The 14,678-nt window shown below is 35.4% G+C and overlaps 1 protein-coding gene across 1 annotated transcript in view; it reads left to right on the top strand.

Moving 5' to 3' along the window:
- The window catches only part of RAB28 (RAB28, member RAS oncogene family), an 81,719-nt gene that overhangs the window by 19,594 nt on the left and 47,447 nt on the right, over window positions 1-14,678 (top strand). The window contains exons 2-3 of the mRNA XM_014312139.2: window positions 6,487-6,583; window positions 10,062-10,150. Coding sequence (XP_014167614.1) covers window positions 6,487-6,583; window positions 10,062-10,150 — 186 coding nt within the window. The remainder of the gene's footprint in view (window positions 1-6,486; window positions 6,584-10,061; window positions 10,151-14,678) is intronic.

Raw genomic sequence — 14,678 nt, 5'->3', positions numbered from 1 at the left:
CCCTTCCTTTCGGATACAGAGCTGCCAACCTCCCGAGCTGGATAGAACAGTTTGCATCTAGTGGAGTTACTGTTCCAGAGTTTGGAAAAGCACTGCTGGGTCTGTTTAGTTTTCGTTTGTAACTTTTATGCTTTTGGGCGTTTTTTCCCTATCTGTAATCACCATAATGAAGTCCTGTTTGTAAGAGTTTATTTATCAATAATAATCAAACAATAATCAAAACAATCAAACAATAATCCAACAAATTTCTCTTTGTAAAAGAGAAATTTTGACAAGGAGAGACCAAAGAAGGCAAAAGAAAGGCTGCTTTCTTATCCATTTAAAAAAGTTACTGATCTTAACTATTCCCTTGAACATATTGATTATCATATGTAGCCTGAATAATTTTGTGAGATACACCTGAAAATAGTAAATTTATTGTATGATTGAAGTATACAGTACTTTCCTCTGTCATTAACTTTTGAAATTACAAGAAGAAATTCTGCATGCTTCACAGTTCATATGAAAAATGGAAATGTTCATAGAGCTGGTTTAAATGCACTGCCTTACATTAATAGGAATAAGCTCTAAGCGAAAGTACATGTGGTTTTGCTCACTTACTTATTCAGAGCTCTGTAAAGAAACAAAACATTTTTTTTTTCTCCAGTGATTCTCAACCCAGTCTGAAGTGGTATTGTGTTCATCTGAGTCAGTAGATGGGCAACTCCAACCAGCTGTGTGATGAGAGCATAATAAATGCACAGCATTGACAGCTGAAGTGCTGCTTCACGGGTAGCATTTCCCAGGAGTTTTCCATTCAAACTGAAGAATCCTTTCACTACTGCTGTTGAGCAGCTTGTGGCAAGACCTCTCGCCAAGCATGGATTTTCAAGCATTCTTGAGTTTTGATGTATATTCCTGTTGGTTCCTACCTCTCACAGGAGCTGCCACTCACTGCATCTCCTGCTGACTCTAGGAATCTCATGCTTCCAGGGCAGGTTCTTGGGCACGAGCAGCAGCAGTACTCTGGTGGGCTGCTCTTCCTCCTGTCCCCCCTAGATGATGCTGTAATAGAGGCTCCTTCCCACCATCCCACTGGCCTGGCAGCACTCACAGATTTATTGTAACGTCTTGTAAAAATAAAGAAGCAATTGGGTCATGGAATGGAAGCATAAAATGTACCTACTACTATTTTTAACCTCAGAAGACTAAATTGTTGAGGCTCCTCTCTTTTGTTGTCTACTCGTTCCGCTTACTTGTTGAAACCTGTGTATGTCTATGTGTTTTCAGCTCTAAATTGCCTGGCTCTCACATCTGGTTCACAGCTGGGCTTTACACACATGCATACTTATCTCTTCTACTGTGCAAGGTGTTGGTTTTTCTCTCCCTGTCACTCTGGGATCATGAGACAGGAGGTGTGTAGAAAATGATGGGATGTATCTGAAATGCTGTATCTTGTATTTAGTGTGAGGTGTTCACATATGGCTTCTTTTGCCCCCTCTTCTCCAAAACAACAATAAAAAAATTGTTGTCATGAGTCAGGTGGAAACTTGCTGTTTTCCTCACCCATTGCTTAGAAGCAATGTGATGGTAGCAGCTTAGAAACAAATCAGTGTCAGTTCAGGCTAGAGGTAATGTTTGTACTTACACTGGCTAGGAATTGCTCTGTCCATGAGGCAAGGGAGGCATGCTGTGCTTCTATTAATTTCTTTGAGGTGGTTGAATTGATAATTGGAAACTTAGAATTTTAAGGATAGCAATAAGTGCTGCTGGAGCAAACACAAGTAGGCGAGAAGAAGGAATAAGAGAAGGAAGAAGGCATAAGAGAAGTCAGACAGTACAATGTGTAAATCTCTTAGGGTAAAATAGAGATGGTAAGGTAATGATAAACTGTGGAAAAGCAAAATTGAGGGAAGCAAGACTGGTTAGTCAGAAGATAATAGAGGATGATTTTAATGGACTAGACAAACTAGGAAAACAATCTAAAAAGTAATCAGAAGTGGGGACAATGTGAGATAAAAAATCCAGCAATTTTTAATAGCACTTGGCTCTTTGATTTTGAATTTAGGAAGGACATATATACACACAGCAACCTTATGTGTTTAGGTTTTAAATCAACCCACTCTTCCTGGGCCAAAATGATTTTCCATTCAAATAAACCAATATTGCTAGTATGGATTGAAAAAAATTATGTTATGATCCAGATATTTCTACTTTTTTTTGTGCATAGATTGGCTTAATACTGAAATATACAAGGATGCTGATTTGAGATAGAATATTATGATTTGCTAATGTTGAAAAAAGTTTTGGGTCTCTGGAAGTACATCTCAGAGCTGTTAATGAGAAGGGAGGTCCTGAAAATATAGGTGTGCTGAAGTTCTGTTTATTTGCTATCTCTTGTAGCTAGAATTAGAGTATGGTAGCAGAAACATCCTACCTTTTCCTTCTGGTAACAATGGATGATGAAAATGAAATAATGAATGCTCAAGCTGGAATGGGATTTGCAGGAGCTAAAACATAGGCTGGCATAATAAGTAGTGTCCTGCTTACTTGAAGATTTTCTAGGATATCAGATTTTTAAGCATTGTGCCAATTCAGAATTGTCTTGTTACACTTGGGCTCAAAAACTTCATAGATGGTGACAAAAATATTTTTGTCACTGTTGAGTCTCACAAATGGAGAGCTGAATGGAGCATGCTGTGCAGATTGGCCCAGCTGCATCAAATAGACCTACATCAAATGTCAGAAAGTTATGATAATTTTCTATTTTTCGGTGGAGAAAGTTGCATCAATAGTTGGCAGTGGGATGGAAGGACATCAGCTTGGACAGTTATGTGTTTTTATGGTAGTTAAAACATTTCATTATTTAGCCTGGTGTTTGTTTTAGTTGTGTTTGCCCTAAAATTCTTGCCAGTAAGATAGGACATGACTGAGGGATTAGTGTAGCTGTGCTTGGATAATGGCATTGATGTTCTAGAAGGGAGTGAGAGAAAGGACAGATACATGTGGTTTTTGGAAAGTAGCTTTTCAGTTGTGGCTAAAGTTTGTGTGTGAATGGAAATTCATGACTTCAGAACTATGTGCTTGCATCTAATTGAAATTTGGTTTAGTTTTCTTTCTTACAGCTATCATACTACACTTTGGCACTGCTTTCTCAATACTTAATTCTATAGGGCTTCACTCAAAGAGTTGTCATTGGTGGGGTTTTCCATACAAGTTTCTGGTTGCCCTGATGAGTGGTCATTGTCAGAGCTGGCTATCATTGCTTGTTCCATATGACTTTCAATTTAATTACTTTTTAGTTTATTTCATAGATATTGTTTGCTTTTTTCCCTCTTTACTCATTATGTAGGTCTTCAGGAACAGCATGTCAAATTCAGTTTATACTGAATTGTTGACATTGAAAAATAGAAGCAAGGAACTGTCATGCCTTTTATGTAAGGTTAAATTCCATTTTTGCTTCTTTCAAAAAACCCATCCCAAATATCCTATTGTATTTTGAACTAAGAATACTGTACTTTTTTTTTTGTTTAACTGCTATCTTGGTTGCTGTATATTAGAGCCCAAAGATATTTTCTTGTTTTTAACAGGGTTTTTTTAACCCCAACCTTCTTCAATAGAACATTGATATTTAGAATAGGATGTTGACATTCACTTTGAAGTATTTAAGGCAGGTGTGTGAACCTTCGAAACTGATGGAATTTTTGCTGGAAATTCTGCTATGCAAGCTGGTGGCCTGTTTGTCTTAAAAGAGATGCAAAGGAACAAAAGCCTTCATACTATTGTACTGTTTTCTGAGCCTGACATTAAGGGGTGGAATTGTATGGAATGCAACCTTTCTAAAAAGTGGTCACTGATTACTTATTTTTACAACTACAGTTCTAATGAACCATTATTTAACTTTCATTAATTATTATTTAGATTGTATTCAATATATCCTCAGGTAAAACAGTTAAGCAAAATCTTTTCTGGCAAGCATGGCAGCGAACACTTCTGGGATTTGAAGGGAGTATTTGCATTGTAGAGGCACTTGAATATGCATTGACATAACTTCTTTGTAAAGAAGTTTGAACTGTTGCTTTTAGCATTTTGTGGATAAATGCTTGTTTTGTGAATAAATAGAGGACCCTAGGCTGGTAATTCAACACCTTCCTTGAGCTCCAACATTTATTAGGAAAAAATTTAAGAAGGAGTTAGTCAACGATTTTGTGCTGTAAATTCCTTTGCATTCAAGAGTGGAGAAAAACTGTTTCAGAGGACTTTGCCGTGCTGTTGATTACTTGCTGCTCTTATAGGTCGGCTGTTAATTGAATGTGTGTCCTTTCTTTTTACTAACAGCCCTAGAAGTCCTCAGGGAATATTGAGTGTCACAGAATGATAAGCTAATGTTTACTGAGCCTTTAAAACAAGAAGGGAGTGGTTGCTTATTTAATGAGGATCTTAATTAGTGTGTTGGAGAATATAGAATACTATCATATAGTCAGATGATACTTGAATCTGTACTCTAGGCACTAGTTATTTTTCCAAAAAGGAAAATTTCAAGAAGACTAAATGGTGTATTCCTGCAGTTGTCTTATTCTCATCTACATCTTTAAGGTCAGGACAAATTAAAGATGTCACTGTAATCTTGACATGCTAACTGTTGGGATTAAGTGAATCAGTTCTACTGACTCTTTCAATACTGTAGTCTGAATCTGCATTGAATTTTAATTTGTGTGTTTTGTTGGCATTACTGCCACTTCAGCTGAAGGCAGAAGAATCTTCTCACGATTCATTCTCTGTGGTCTTCCCCCTTTCCACAGGGATATAAATATATAAGTGTACTCATGCTATTTCTAGTTTGCTGGCTTTTTTCCCAATTTGTTTTTTTATTTTTAATCCTCTTGGGACTTGAGTTCAGTGAAGTAAATGAAAATGTTGTATTAGGCTAACACTGACTCATTGAATTGTTTCCTAAACATATCTTCTGATATGAAAATATCATTCATTATATATGCCAGTGATAGAAATATAAATATGATATAGAAACATGAAAACAGTAAATCTTGTTTTATTTACTTAATAGGAAGCCTAATAGTTGAATAAATGTTTGTCTATTCATACTAGATTGTTAATGCTGGAGCTCTGGTGATCATGTTTTAATACTAAAAAAGTGGGTTTTTTTCTGTGTACATTTGGCATTATCCTAATTTAGATCTTTGTTATAATCTCCTATTCGTGGACCTTGCCTATTCTCATATTTCAGAACTATTGGCATTATTTTGCTATTGCATTTTTGATTAAATGTGCTCTTAACAGCAATTTCTGGTAACAGTTGGTGTGACTTATTTCTTCACGGCCTGATGAATGGAAAACTGGCAAGAAAAAACCCTTCTGGCCTGTTTTGAGTTTTCTCAAACAGTGTAAGGGTTTTGTGAGCCTTCTAGTATTTTTCCTTCTTTATATAGGTAAATACATATTTAGTAGTAATTTGTAGTTAATTTGTATTTTTATTTACAGAAGTCATGTCAAAAAGAGATTTTTAAGTGTACAGTAATTTGATGTTGGTTGTATTTTATATTTTTTAATATTTAGTATTATTTTTTCACTATACAAACTTTTGAATTATTTATGATTGTACCACTGTTTTCTCCTTTAATTTTTTGTGGGCCTTCTTTCTTTATTTCTTTCCCTTTCTACCCCCACCTCTTTTTGGTTTTTTTGTCTTGAATGGAGACACTAAATTGCTACTGATAGAATGTAAGTGCCTCGCTTCAGTAGTCTGCCCAGGTTAGTTGTGTATCCTTTCAGCTGTATACAGTAAAAGCTTATTATTAGGTTAACAGTGTATTGGTTTGCTTTCACAAATCCACAGAATACCAATTGAAGAAATAAATTTTCAAATTTCTGCTGAAAGGAATAATTCTATAAATGTGCATTCTTAATATGTGTTTACCTTCTTTTTCTGTGTGCAAGAAAGGACTCTTCCCTTTTAGAGTTCCTGTAATCCCTGATCCTGAAACTGATGTACAGTGGCAGAAGTCTTGCCACAATTAGGAGCCCTCTATGGGATTCTGCACTGTGCACACCTCTATTCTCTCCCAGAAAATTGGAAATTGATCTGGGATCATGGTGTTTCTTACCAGGGGAGGACCCTTGTTTTTGAAATGAATGCTTTTTAAAAATACTAAGAACTTCAGGTACAGATGGTGTCACCTAGATTTGTGTCAGTTTGAGCATTCTAATGATACCTCCTTCAAATCTGCACTGTATTTTGTAATAGGACTGTTAGAGTATTTTTGAAATCAATGCAAATATGCACCTTGCTTCTTTTTGCATAAATTAGTAGCGTTTGCCACCTCCTGTTATTATGTTGAAACTGACTGGAGTGCTTGTCAATCCAAATCCATGAACACTGTTAGCATTCATTGATTTAAAAAGTGCTTAACTGTATTTCATACTTCTCGGTTAACATAAAGTTTGTTGCTGTTAAAAATGACAACTTAATTTGATACTGTTCTGTTTTAGACATCCTTAGCTACCCGTTTTGCTCAAGAAACGTTTGGAAAACAGTACAAACAAACCTTAGGACTGGACTTCTTCTTGAAAAGGATATTATTGCCAGGTAAGAGAATAAAAAGTAACACTGAAAGGTTGGGTGGCAGCAGGACTTGCAGAAACAAATTCTTCAGAGTAATGAGTACTAAATAAGTTTAGTGCAGTGATTTTTATGGCAAAGTAAATTAGGTTGTTTGGAGAATATTTTGTTCATACTTTCTTACCAGGTGTCATAGAGTTATGCATTTGCAACTTACATCTCTAAGGAAAACACTGAATTCAGATAAAAACAATGCTATCTATATTGATGAATTTTATAATCCCTGCTTGAGTGCACTCACTTTCCATATGGATAGTGTAACACACAACAATGAAATGGAACTTTAAACATATTAATTGAAAAAGTATATGTGTTTTGAAAGAAATATATATATATATTTTAATGAAATACACAACTCATATTTGAGTTGTGTGGGAGATGCATAATGCAGCTATGGACTCGCAGTGCTCTAATATGTGAATGCTGTTTTATGCAAGGCAGCATGAAATTGCTGGCATTTAATAGACCACTAAAATTTAGGGTCCCTCAGCACTCATAAAAATACAGTTTGAGCATTCAAGATGTTTCACTTCACGATGGCAAAGAAACTATTTAGATGCCAGTTGCAGCACACTACTTGAAAAATGCAAAGAAATAATTAAAAAAGAATAATTGCTGGTTAAGTTTGTCTCTGAACAATTGGGGTTTGAAATATGTCTTTTCACTGATTTGTGTGTGCTCATATTCTAAGTATGCAAGTATTTAATTAAAAACATATACTTCTGGATTCAAAAATCAGAAGTTAGAAAAAGTTAGTGTAATTATTAAGAGCTGTAGTGAGATTTGATAAAGTTGATGCAAGTTCTGTAGTTCTGTCTTCTCCTTGTGAAGGGTGAGGAGGGAAGAAAACCCAGAAAGTAAGCATTTTATCTGTAACCTGAAGTTATAAGAAAATGTATACAGTTCTTGAACTTCTTTTTAAAAAAATTATATTGCAAATAATTATATTGCAAATGATTATGTTTATATATTTTCTTAAGTGAAATGGAATAATCTTTTCAGACTACTCCTGTGTTCACTATTTTGGTTTAGCCATTTTGCTGTACTTTTTTAGTATCTGGTGAATGATAAAGTACCAAATCCCAGTGCTTATTTCTCCATAAAATCAACAGAATAATTTTTTTATTGTCCTGCTCATGCCTCTAAAAATACCAGTGTGTATAACGCTTAACAGCAGTACTTGCAAGTGGAATGTGTACACAAATCATGCAGTATGCATGTTGAGAACTTGTATTTTGCAAGTTTTTTTTCCAGCTGTTAAGCATACAGAAACTATTAGTACATTGCTGGGATTCTAAATATCCTTGTTGAGTAGAAAATTTGGAAAATTATCAACTGTTGCTTCATTCATTTTTGTTCATAGTTTATATTGTGTGTGAATTTCATTCATTCATAGTTTATTTTGTAATAAAATCAGAACGCCAGTAAAAATAGCTCCAAAAAGTCTGTACATCTGTTTTCCTTGAAACAGTAGCATTTGTATTCATATTCAGGAAGAAACATTTTCTGTAGGTTGTCACTCTGGTTTTGCCTATAGCTATATATGTGTTTAGGTATATATGATTCTCTGTTTCATTGGAAACTGGACTAGTCGTAGGGAGTAAGAGGGAGGAAGGTAACATTTCTAAATGCTGGAATGGGAAGCATTACTTTAGTAAGTGGATTTTTCTAATTTCTAGATTAGTTCTGGGTTTGCAGAGTTTAATCTATGCTTGTTTACTTGACAGGTTAATTGATACCACTGCACAGAAATTATGTGTACCAGTAGGAAAAAGGACTCGATTTCTCTTATTCAGTAGGAGAATTGATGAACAACTATGGTTCAGTAGTTGATTTTTTTTTCTTCTTCAATGTAAGCAAAGATTCCAAAAATTAAAATTACAGATTTCTAGAATTACACAGAAGTTTGCATTGGGCTTCATTGAAATATATTATAACTTACAAAATAAAGTACTGTTTTTCTGGATTTTTTTTGTTTTCTTTTAAATTATTTTTAAGATAAAAGTGGCATTTGTCTCCAATTGTCTTAGTAACTAATGCAGTTTTGCAGTGAAAACAGTAAATATTTTGCATGGTAAAACACTACAGTTTAATACAAATCAGAAATATTTTGATAAATTTTGAATATGTTCAGTGTTGTTCAACATGTCTAGTGTTCAACGTGACAAATTTACTTCATGCAGTTTGTTCAAAATACTTTCTTTTCAAGTGCTGATCAGTTCCATTATATTTATTGATGCAGAACTTTGTGTAGTCTGGATGCAGCCATGGTGTAAGTTTTAGTGTTTAAATAGTGTATCTGTTAGTCAGAGGGTCTGCTGATAGAGACTCTTAAGAGCCATAGTTGTATGCTTTTTGGGAGGTTGTGGGTGCAGCTCAGTAAACATCATTCTCCTGTTAAAAGGATTTTTTTAAAGTCGTTGGTGTAAAAAATGTTCAGACTTGGGTCTTGACTGTGCAGCCCTGCAGGTAAGGTTAAGCAGTGCACCAAGGGTCCTCCTGCAGGGTCACTGCTGCAGCAGCCCAGTGGCTTCAGTCCATGCCAGGGGCAATCTACACACCTGCACTGTGCTGCCTCACGTGTTTCAGCTTTGCACTGTGTGCATTTTCTACAGAGTAAAGAAGTGCTGGGGATTTTTTCTCCCTTAATAGTGTGTTATTTTGATGAGATTCTTCCATTATTTTTCTTGGAGTGTTAAGACTGTTTCTAAGAACTGTCTGATTATGCATGGTTTCTTTTTGTTTTGTTGTAAGTCTCTAGTTTTTATGTTCCTGTTAAATTGAAAAAATTAAAGATTTCAAACTTTTTGCAGTAAACTTTGTGTGCTACTATCTCAGTTAATTAAATACTTGCTAGGTAAATTGCCTGCAGTTTTTCCTTTTGTCAGAATAATCCTAACATCCTTCTTTCTTCCCCAGAATCAGTTTGAGGATAAAGCAAATATTACAGAACCTAACTGAAAAAAAGGGAAAATGAAGCATTTGGCACAGGAGATGATCAGTGTGAATTTCATAGTTAGTGAGGTCCTAATTAAGAAGGAGTTCACCTTAAATGAACATCCCAATCTTTTTCTTCCCCTGTTTCTTTTTTAGTCCCTGTTTCTTTTTTCTGTTGTTTATGAGGCAGAGTAAATAACTTGTAGTAGGAGATTTTTTAATTGGACAGTCACAGACTATTTAATGTGACTTACTGCACTACGATTTTTAAGGTTGTTCCATGCAGTTATCCAGATACTAAGGCCAGAATGCTGTGCATAATTTTCCTTAGGAGGAAAATCAAGTTCAAACTTTTTAGAGTACTTGAACACAAAATTAGGTATCTGAAAATTACTGATTTTGAAAGTGATAATATGTTTCTTGTATACTTGTTAAAAGCTATTGTTGTTGAATTTATTTGTATCTAAATTTTCCAGGTTACACAATATCTGTATAACTTTTTTTCCAGGAAATCTGAATGTTACTCTTCAAGTGTGGGATGTAGGGGGACAAACAATAGGAGGCAAGATGCTGGATAAATATATTTATGGAGCTCAGGTACAGTATAAATGCTGATAATTATATATTATAGCAATGATATAAAATTAATTGAAACTTTATTTTTAAAATTATACATACATACATTATATATAGCTTTTAGTTGATTGATTAATGAATCTCAAAAATGTTGACTGTCCAATCTAAACTTAAATGATATTAATACACTACTTTAATTTTGGTGTAGCTAATTTTTTAGAGCTGACATAAAAAGCAAAGCAAGTGTGTGCATTTATAGAACTGAATGACTCCCAAGAACAGATGGTTGTTTCCAGGCTTTGTGTCTTGAGTTAAGAAAAGCAATCACAATAAATAGTAAAAGCTATTTGGATATCCACATGGTAGATAGAGTGGCTGCTTTCAGAACAGCTGCCTCCTGGGGGGAAAAGGTAGAAGGAGGAAATTAAGAGCAATCCTACACCATTAAACTCATACATGCAACTGCGGTTATAAGAGGGCAAACAAAAGGAGACAACCAGGTAGCTAAATATTTTTGCAGAACTGCTGTCCAATGAAAATTAAGTTTATCTTCAGGTTAACTAAGCAACTTAAAGTGGATGGTGGGATTAAGAGCTAAGTATTATAACTGCATCTTGAGTCATGAGATGATTTAAGAGCATGTATTATAAATGCCAAACTTCTTAGCATGAGTGATCCTAAAATGTGCTCTGTTCCTTAATTTGGAGTTTGTAATGAGACCAATAGGCATATCATGTGCTGTTTGATAATGTTATGCAACACAGGAATGGCTGATGAAGGAGATTGGGATTTATCAGTTAATTGAATAAAGAGAAACTTGTTAATGGAACATTTTGTCCCTTTCAAAAAATGTCAATGGTTTTAGCTGTTGCATCTGTTTATAGCATATTTTTTTTAATAAAACCCGATTTGCTAGCCTGTTACAGATCTAGCAAGCAATAGAGAAAGTGGCTTCCCTGACAAAGGGAGTTTGATTAATCACAAATTGTTGCCATATGTCCAAAGTAAATTTAATGAAGGAAATAAAAGGCTATTAGCTTTGTCTGTATTGAATTTGGTGATAAACTTAGGAGTTTCTTACCAAAAATAGCAGGTCACAGAGTTAATACCAGTGCCCAGAAGTGCATAAGCAGTTGATATCAATAAGACTAAGGTTTGGGTTTTTTTTTCGTCATTCAGAACACATTAACAAAAAACCCCTATGTCCACTCTCTTTAATCTTCTTTCAGTCCTCATTTTAACCCAAATTTTTTTAAATGGACTAGTGACTTTTCTCTCCCAGTGTTAGCATGTGTTGCCAGTGTCTGTAAGAGGCTTCTTATCATCAAAATTGAGTTCTAACACACTTTTCTATTAGCTTTGTAACAGTGCCTGTTAAAGATGCATAAAATTGTCTCTATTTTCACCTATTCATTAAATGACATGAATAGTTTGAAAAGGCACTTCTTTCAGCTTATTTCTAGGCATAAGCTTATTTCATGTTGAACATTTCTACCTTTTTATAAGAAAAATAGGAAAAGCAAAGTAGAACAAGTAGGAGTATTTGTAAGGGTAAATCCTTTTAAATATGAATAAAAATTCCTCTGAATGGGCAACAAAACAGCAAGAAAGTAACTGAGAAGAGGTAGCATGGAATTTGTAAAGGTAAAATGTGCACAGCCAACTTGATTGTTGTCTGTGGTTAGGTGGTTAGCTGTGTGGAAAGGAGAGCAGTGGATGTAATTTATCTTCACTTCAGCAGGGCCTTTGACATAATCTCCTATAGTATTATTACAATATGTAGAGATACAGGTGGAATGGAGGGACCATAAATTTACTGAAAATATGAATGGACAGCTGGATTTAAAGGTCTATAGCTCAGTGTCTCACTGATGCCTGATTATAAGTTTTATTTCTTAAGGGTTGGTACTGGGGTTGTGTCTTTCCTGGTTCTTTTATCAATGGAACAAAACATTGTGAGTTTATGAATAGCACTAATCTGGGGAGGAATGGTCACTGTGCTGGAGTGCTACTGAGAGTGACCATGACCAACTGAAGGAGTGGACCAACAAAAACCTTGTGAGGTTCAGCTGATGACAGATGCCAAGTCCTGCACCTGGTACAGAATAATCTTATGTAGCTGGGAATCAGCTGTAAAGTGTGCAGTGAAGGGCCACAAAGGTGATTAGTGGTCTGGAGCATCTGTCCTATGAAGAAAGGCTGAGGAGACCTGTGACTGTTCACCCTGGAGAATAGAAAGCTAATCAATATATATCCACTGTGCAGGAAGGATTCAAAGAAGAGAGAAACAGGCTTTTTTGTGTAGTGTCTATTGACAGAGCCAGAGCAATAGGCACAAACTGACACACAGGGGATCCCTTCTGAACATCAGGAAGCATGTTTTCTGCTGTGGGGATGACTGAGAGCTGGCACAGGTTGACCGGAGAGGTTGTAGAGTCTCCATCCTCAGAGATATGCAAAAGCAGTCTGGACATAGTCCTGAGCAGCTGGCTTTGGGTGACACTGCTTGAGGAGGATCATAGAACCAAATGACTTCTAGAGGTCCCTTCCAACCTCAGTCATTCTGGGAAGTGGCTTTAGAGGAAAAAGCTCTTGGATGGATGTCTTATTGAGGTAGAAAACAGGTTGAATGGGACTTTGCAATGCATTCATGCAACAGTAAAAGCTAATTGAGTACTAATCTGTGTTAGTAAGAATGAATTAGTCAAATCAAGGAAAGTGAATATCATGCTCTCTGGCATTTTTGAGGCTATATTTGAAGTACTATGTTCAGTTTGGGGTTCCCCAGTGCAAGAGAGCCTTTAAAATATTGAAGTAACTTGAGTGAAGGTTGCTACAAAAACAGTGTATGTGCCTATGATGTGCACTTTGTCAGCGTGTGTGGTGCAGCTGGGATTTTAAACATCTTGTTTATAAAGTACATAAGCTATATGGATACACATAAAGCAGATGATTAGGATCTGCTGCAGAAATTGTGTTTGTCTGTGTATTCTTCAAATCTAAATAATTCAAATTTAAAGTACATGTGTGAAATTGTTTGTAGCATATCTATGTCATGTATTGTGACTTTATCCAGTATTTGCAGATGCCCATAGACTTGTGTGGATTTCCGTCTATTTGATCATTGTGAGATTCAGAAATCATAAGCTGCTAAATTCTTATTTTTGTTCTCAGAAATATATGTGTATGGTAGGCCTACTTCTGAAATCCTATGGCAAGCTGGAGATGGAAGTTTAGAGAACCTTTAGCAACTGAAAAGATTATGGTCTACAGTTCACCTGATCTTGGTTGAAATTTGATCAGGACATCAACAAGAGTAAATGGAGTATCCATCTAAACTTCACTGCAAAAACTTGCCATTAGAGAATGAGAGGTGAATCAATTCTCTAGGATAGATCTTTTGGTTAGGTTACTGTTAAGATGCCGTATTTTGATTGAGATCCCCTATTTCTTTTAAAAAAAGAATGGCAGATTTGAGCATGAGAACTTGCATTGGTTGCAGTTGGAGAAATTGCAATTCACTTCTGTCTTTAAGCGGTTGCTTTCTCCCTGCACGTTTTTCATTTTTTCCTCTGATATTGCTCATTTAGAACAATGTGGTTACTGCTTCCTATCTTGGTAGCTGAATTTCAGTGTGGGGCAGAAGAACTCTGCAAGCTGTGGGGAGAAGAAGAGTCTTTTGTTCCTTATAAATAAAGGGTGTTAATAATCAACACTGATTGAAAGCTATTTAAAATGACGACATTTATCTCAGAATTGAGAGATGCTGAGAGTAACTGTGTAGTCAGTTGCCACAGCTGTACTGATAGAGAGTAAATAATTCAATTATGGCAATTTAATCGCTTAATCAAATGTATTTGAGTGACCATGTCCTCAGTATCAGCAAAGACAGGAGTGGTTAAGTATGTGTGGACTGTAAGCTGCTTTCATTTGCAAAAACCTCTCTTTTCATCTGCACGTTTCTGCAACAATTAAGTAGCTCTTTACTAAATTAATATTCTGTGACTAGAAAAAATACTCTAGAATTTTGTCCTGACTTATTTTATAATATTAATGCAAATTTGAAAGTTTAGATCCTTGATGCAAAAGTCAGTCATAGGATGAGGGTAGCTGAGGATAAATGAAGAAGAAATATGTTTTTAATTATTGTTTTTTCTACCTTCCTTTTATTGTGCCAGATCTTGACATAAACTTGGCATGTCTTAAATTTTGATTATCAGTACAAATATACTGCCTAGTTACAACACGTCCATATTAACACATCAGTTTTGAAATAAGGCTGCTGCTGTTTGCATGGTAAATCTTTCAGAAGCACTCCCATAGCTTACCTGTAATTGCTGCCCCTACCCACATACCTAGTTTAAATTATCTTTAAGATCTGGCATATGCTACATCATAAATTGGCTTGTTAATAGGTGTACTGCAGACTCTACTTTCTCCAGGGAGCAGCAAATAATTTCTGCAATATTTTCAGTTTCCAGTGGCCTATTTTTGAAAATGCTCTATAATTCCTAAACAAAAAGCACTCACATGTGCACTAACATAGACA

Source organism: Geospiza fortis, unplaced genomic scaffold (genome assembly GCF_000277835.1).
Source record: "Geospiza fortis unplaced genomic scaffold, GeoFor_1.0 scaffold40, whole genome shotgun sequence".
Classification (NCBI taxonomy): domain Eukaryota; kingdom Metazoa; phylum Chordata; class Aves; order Passeriformes; family Thraupidae; genus Geospiza; species Geospiza fortis.
Note: the sequence above shows the minus strand (reverse complement) of the source record. Positions and strands in the feature narration are given on the sequence as shown.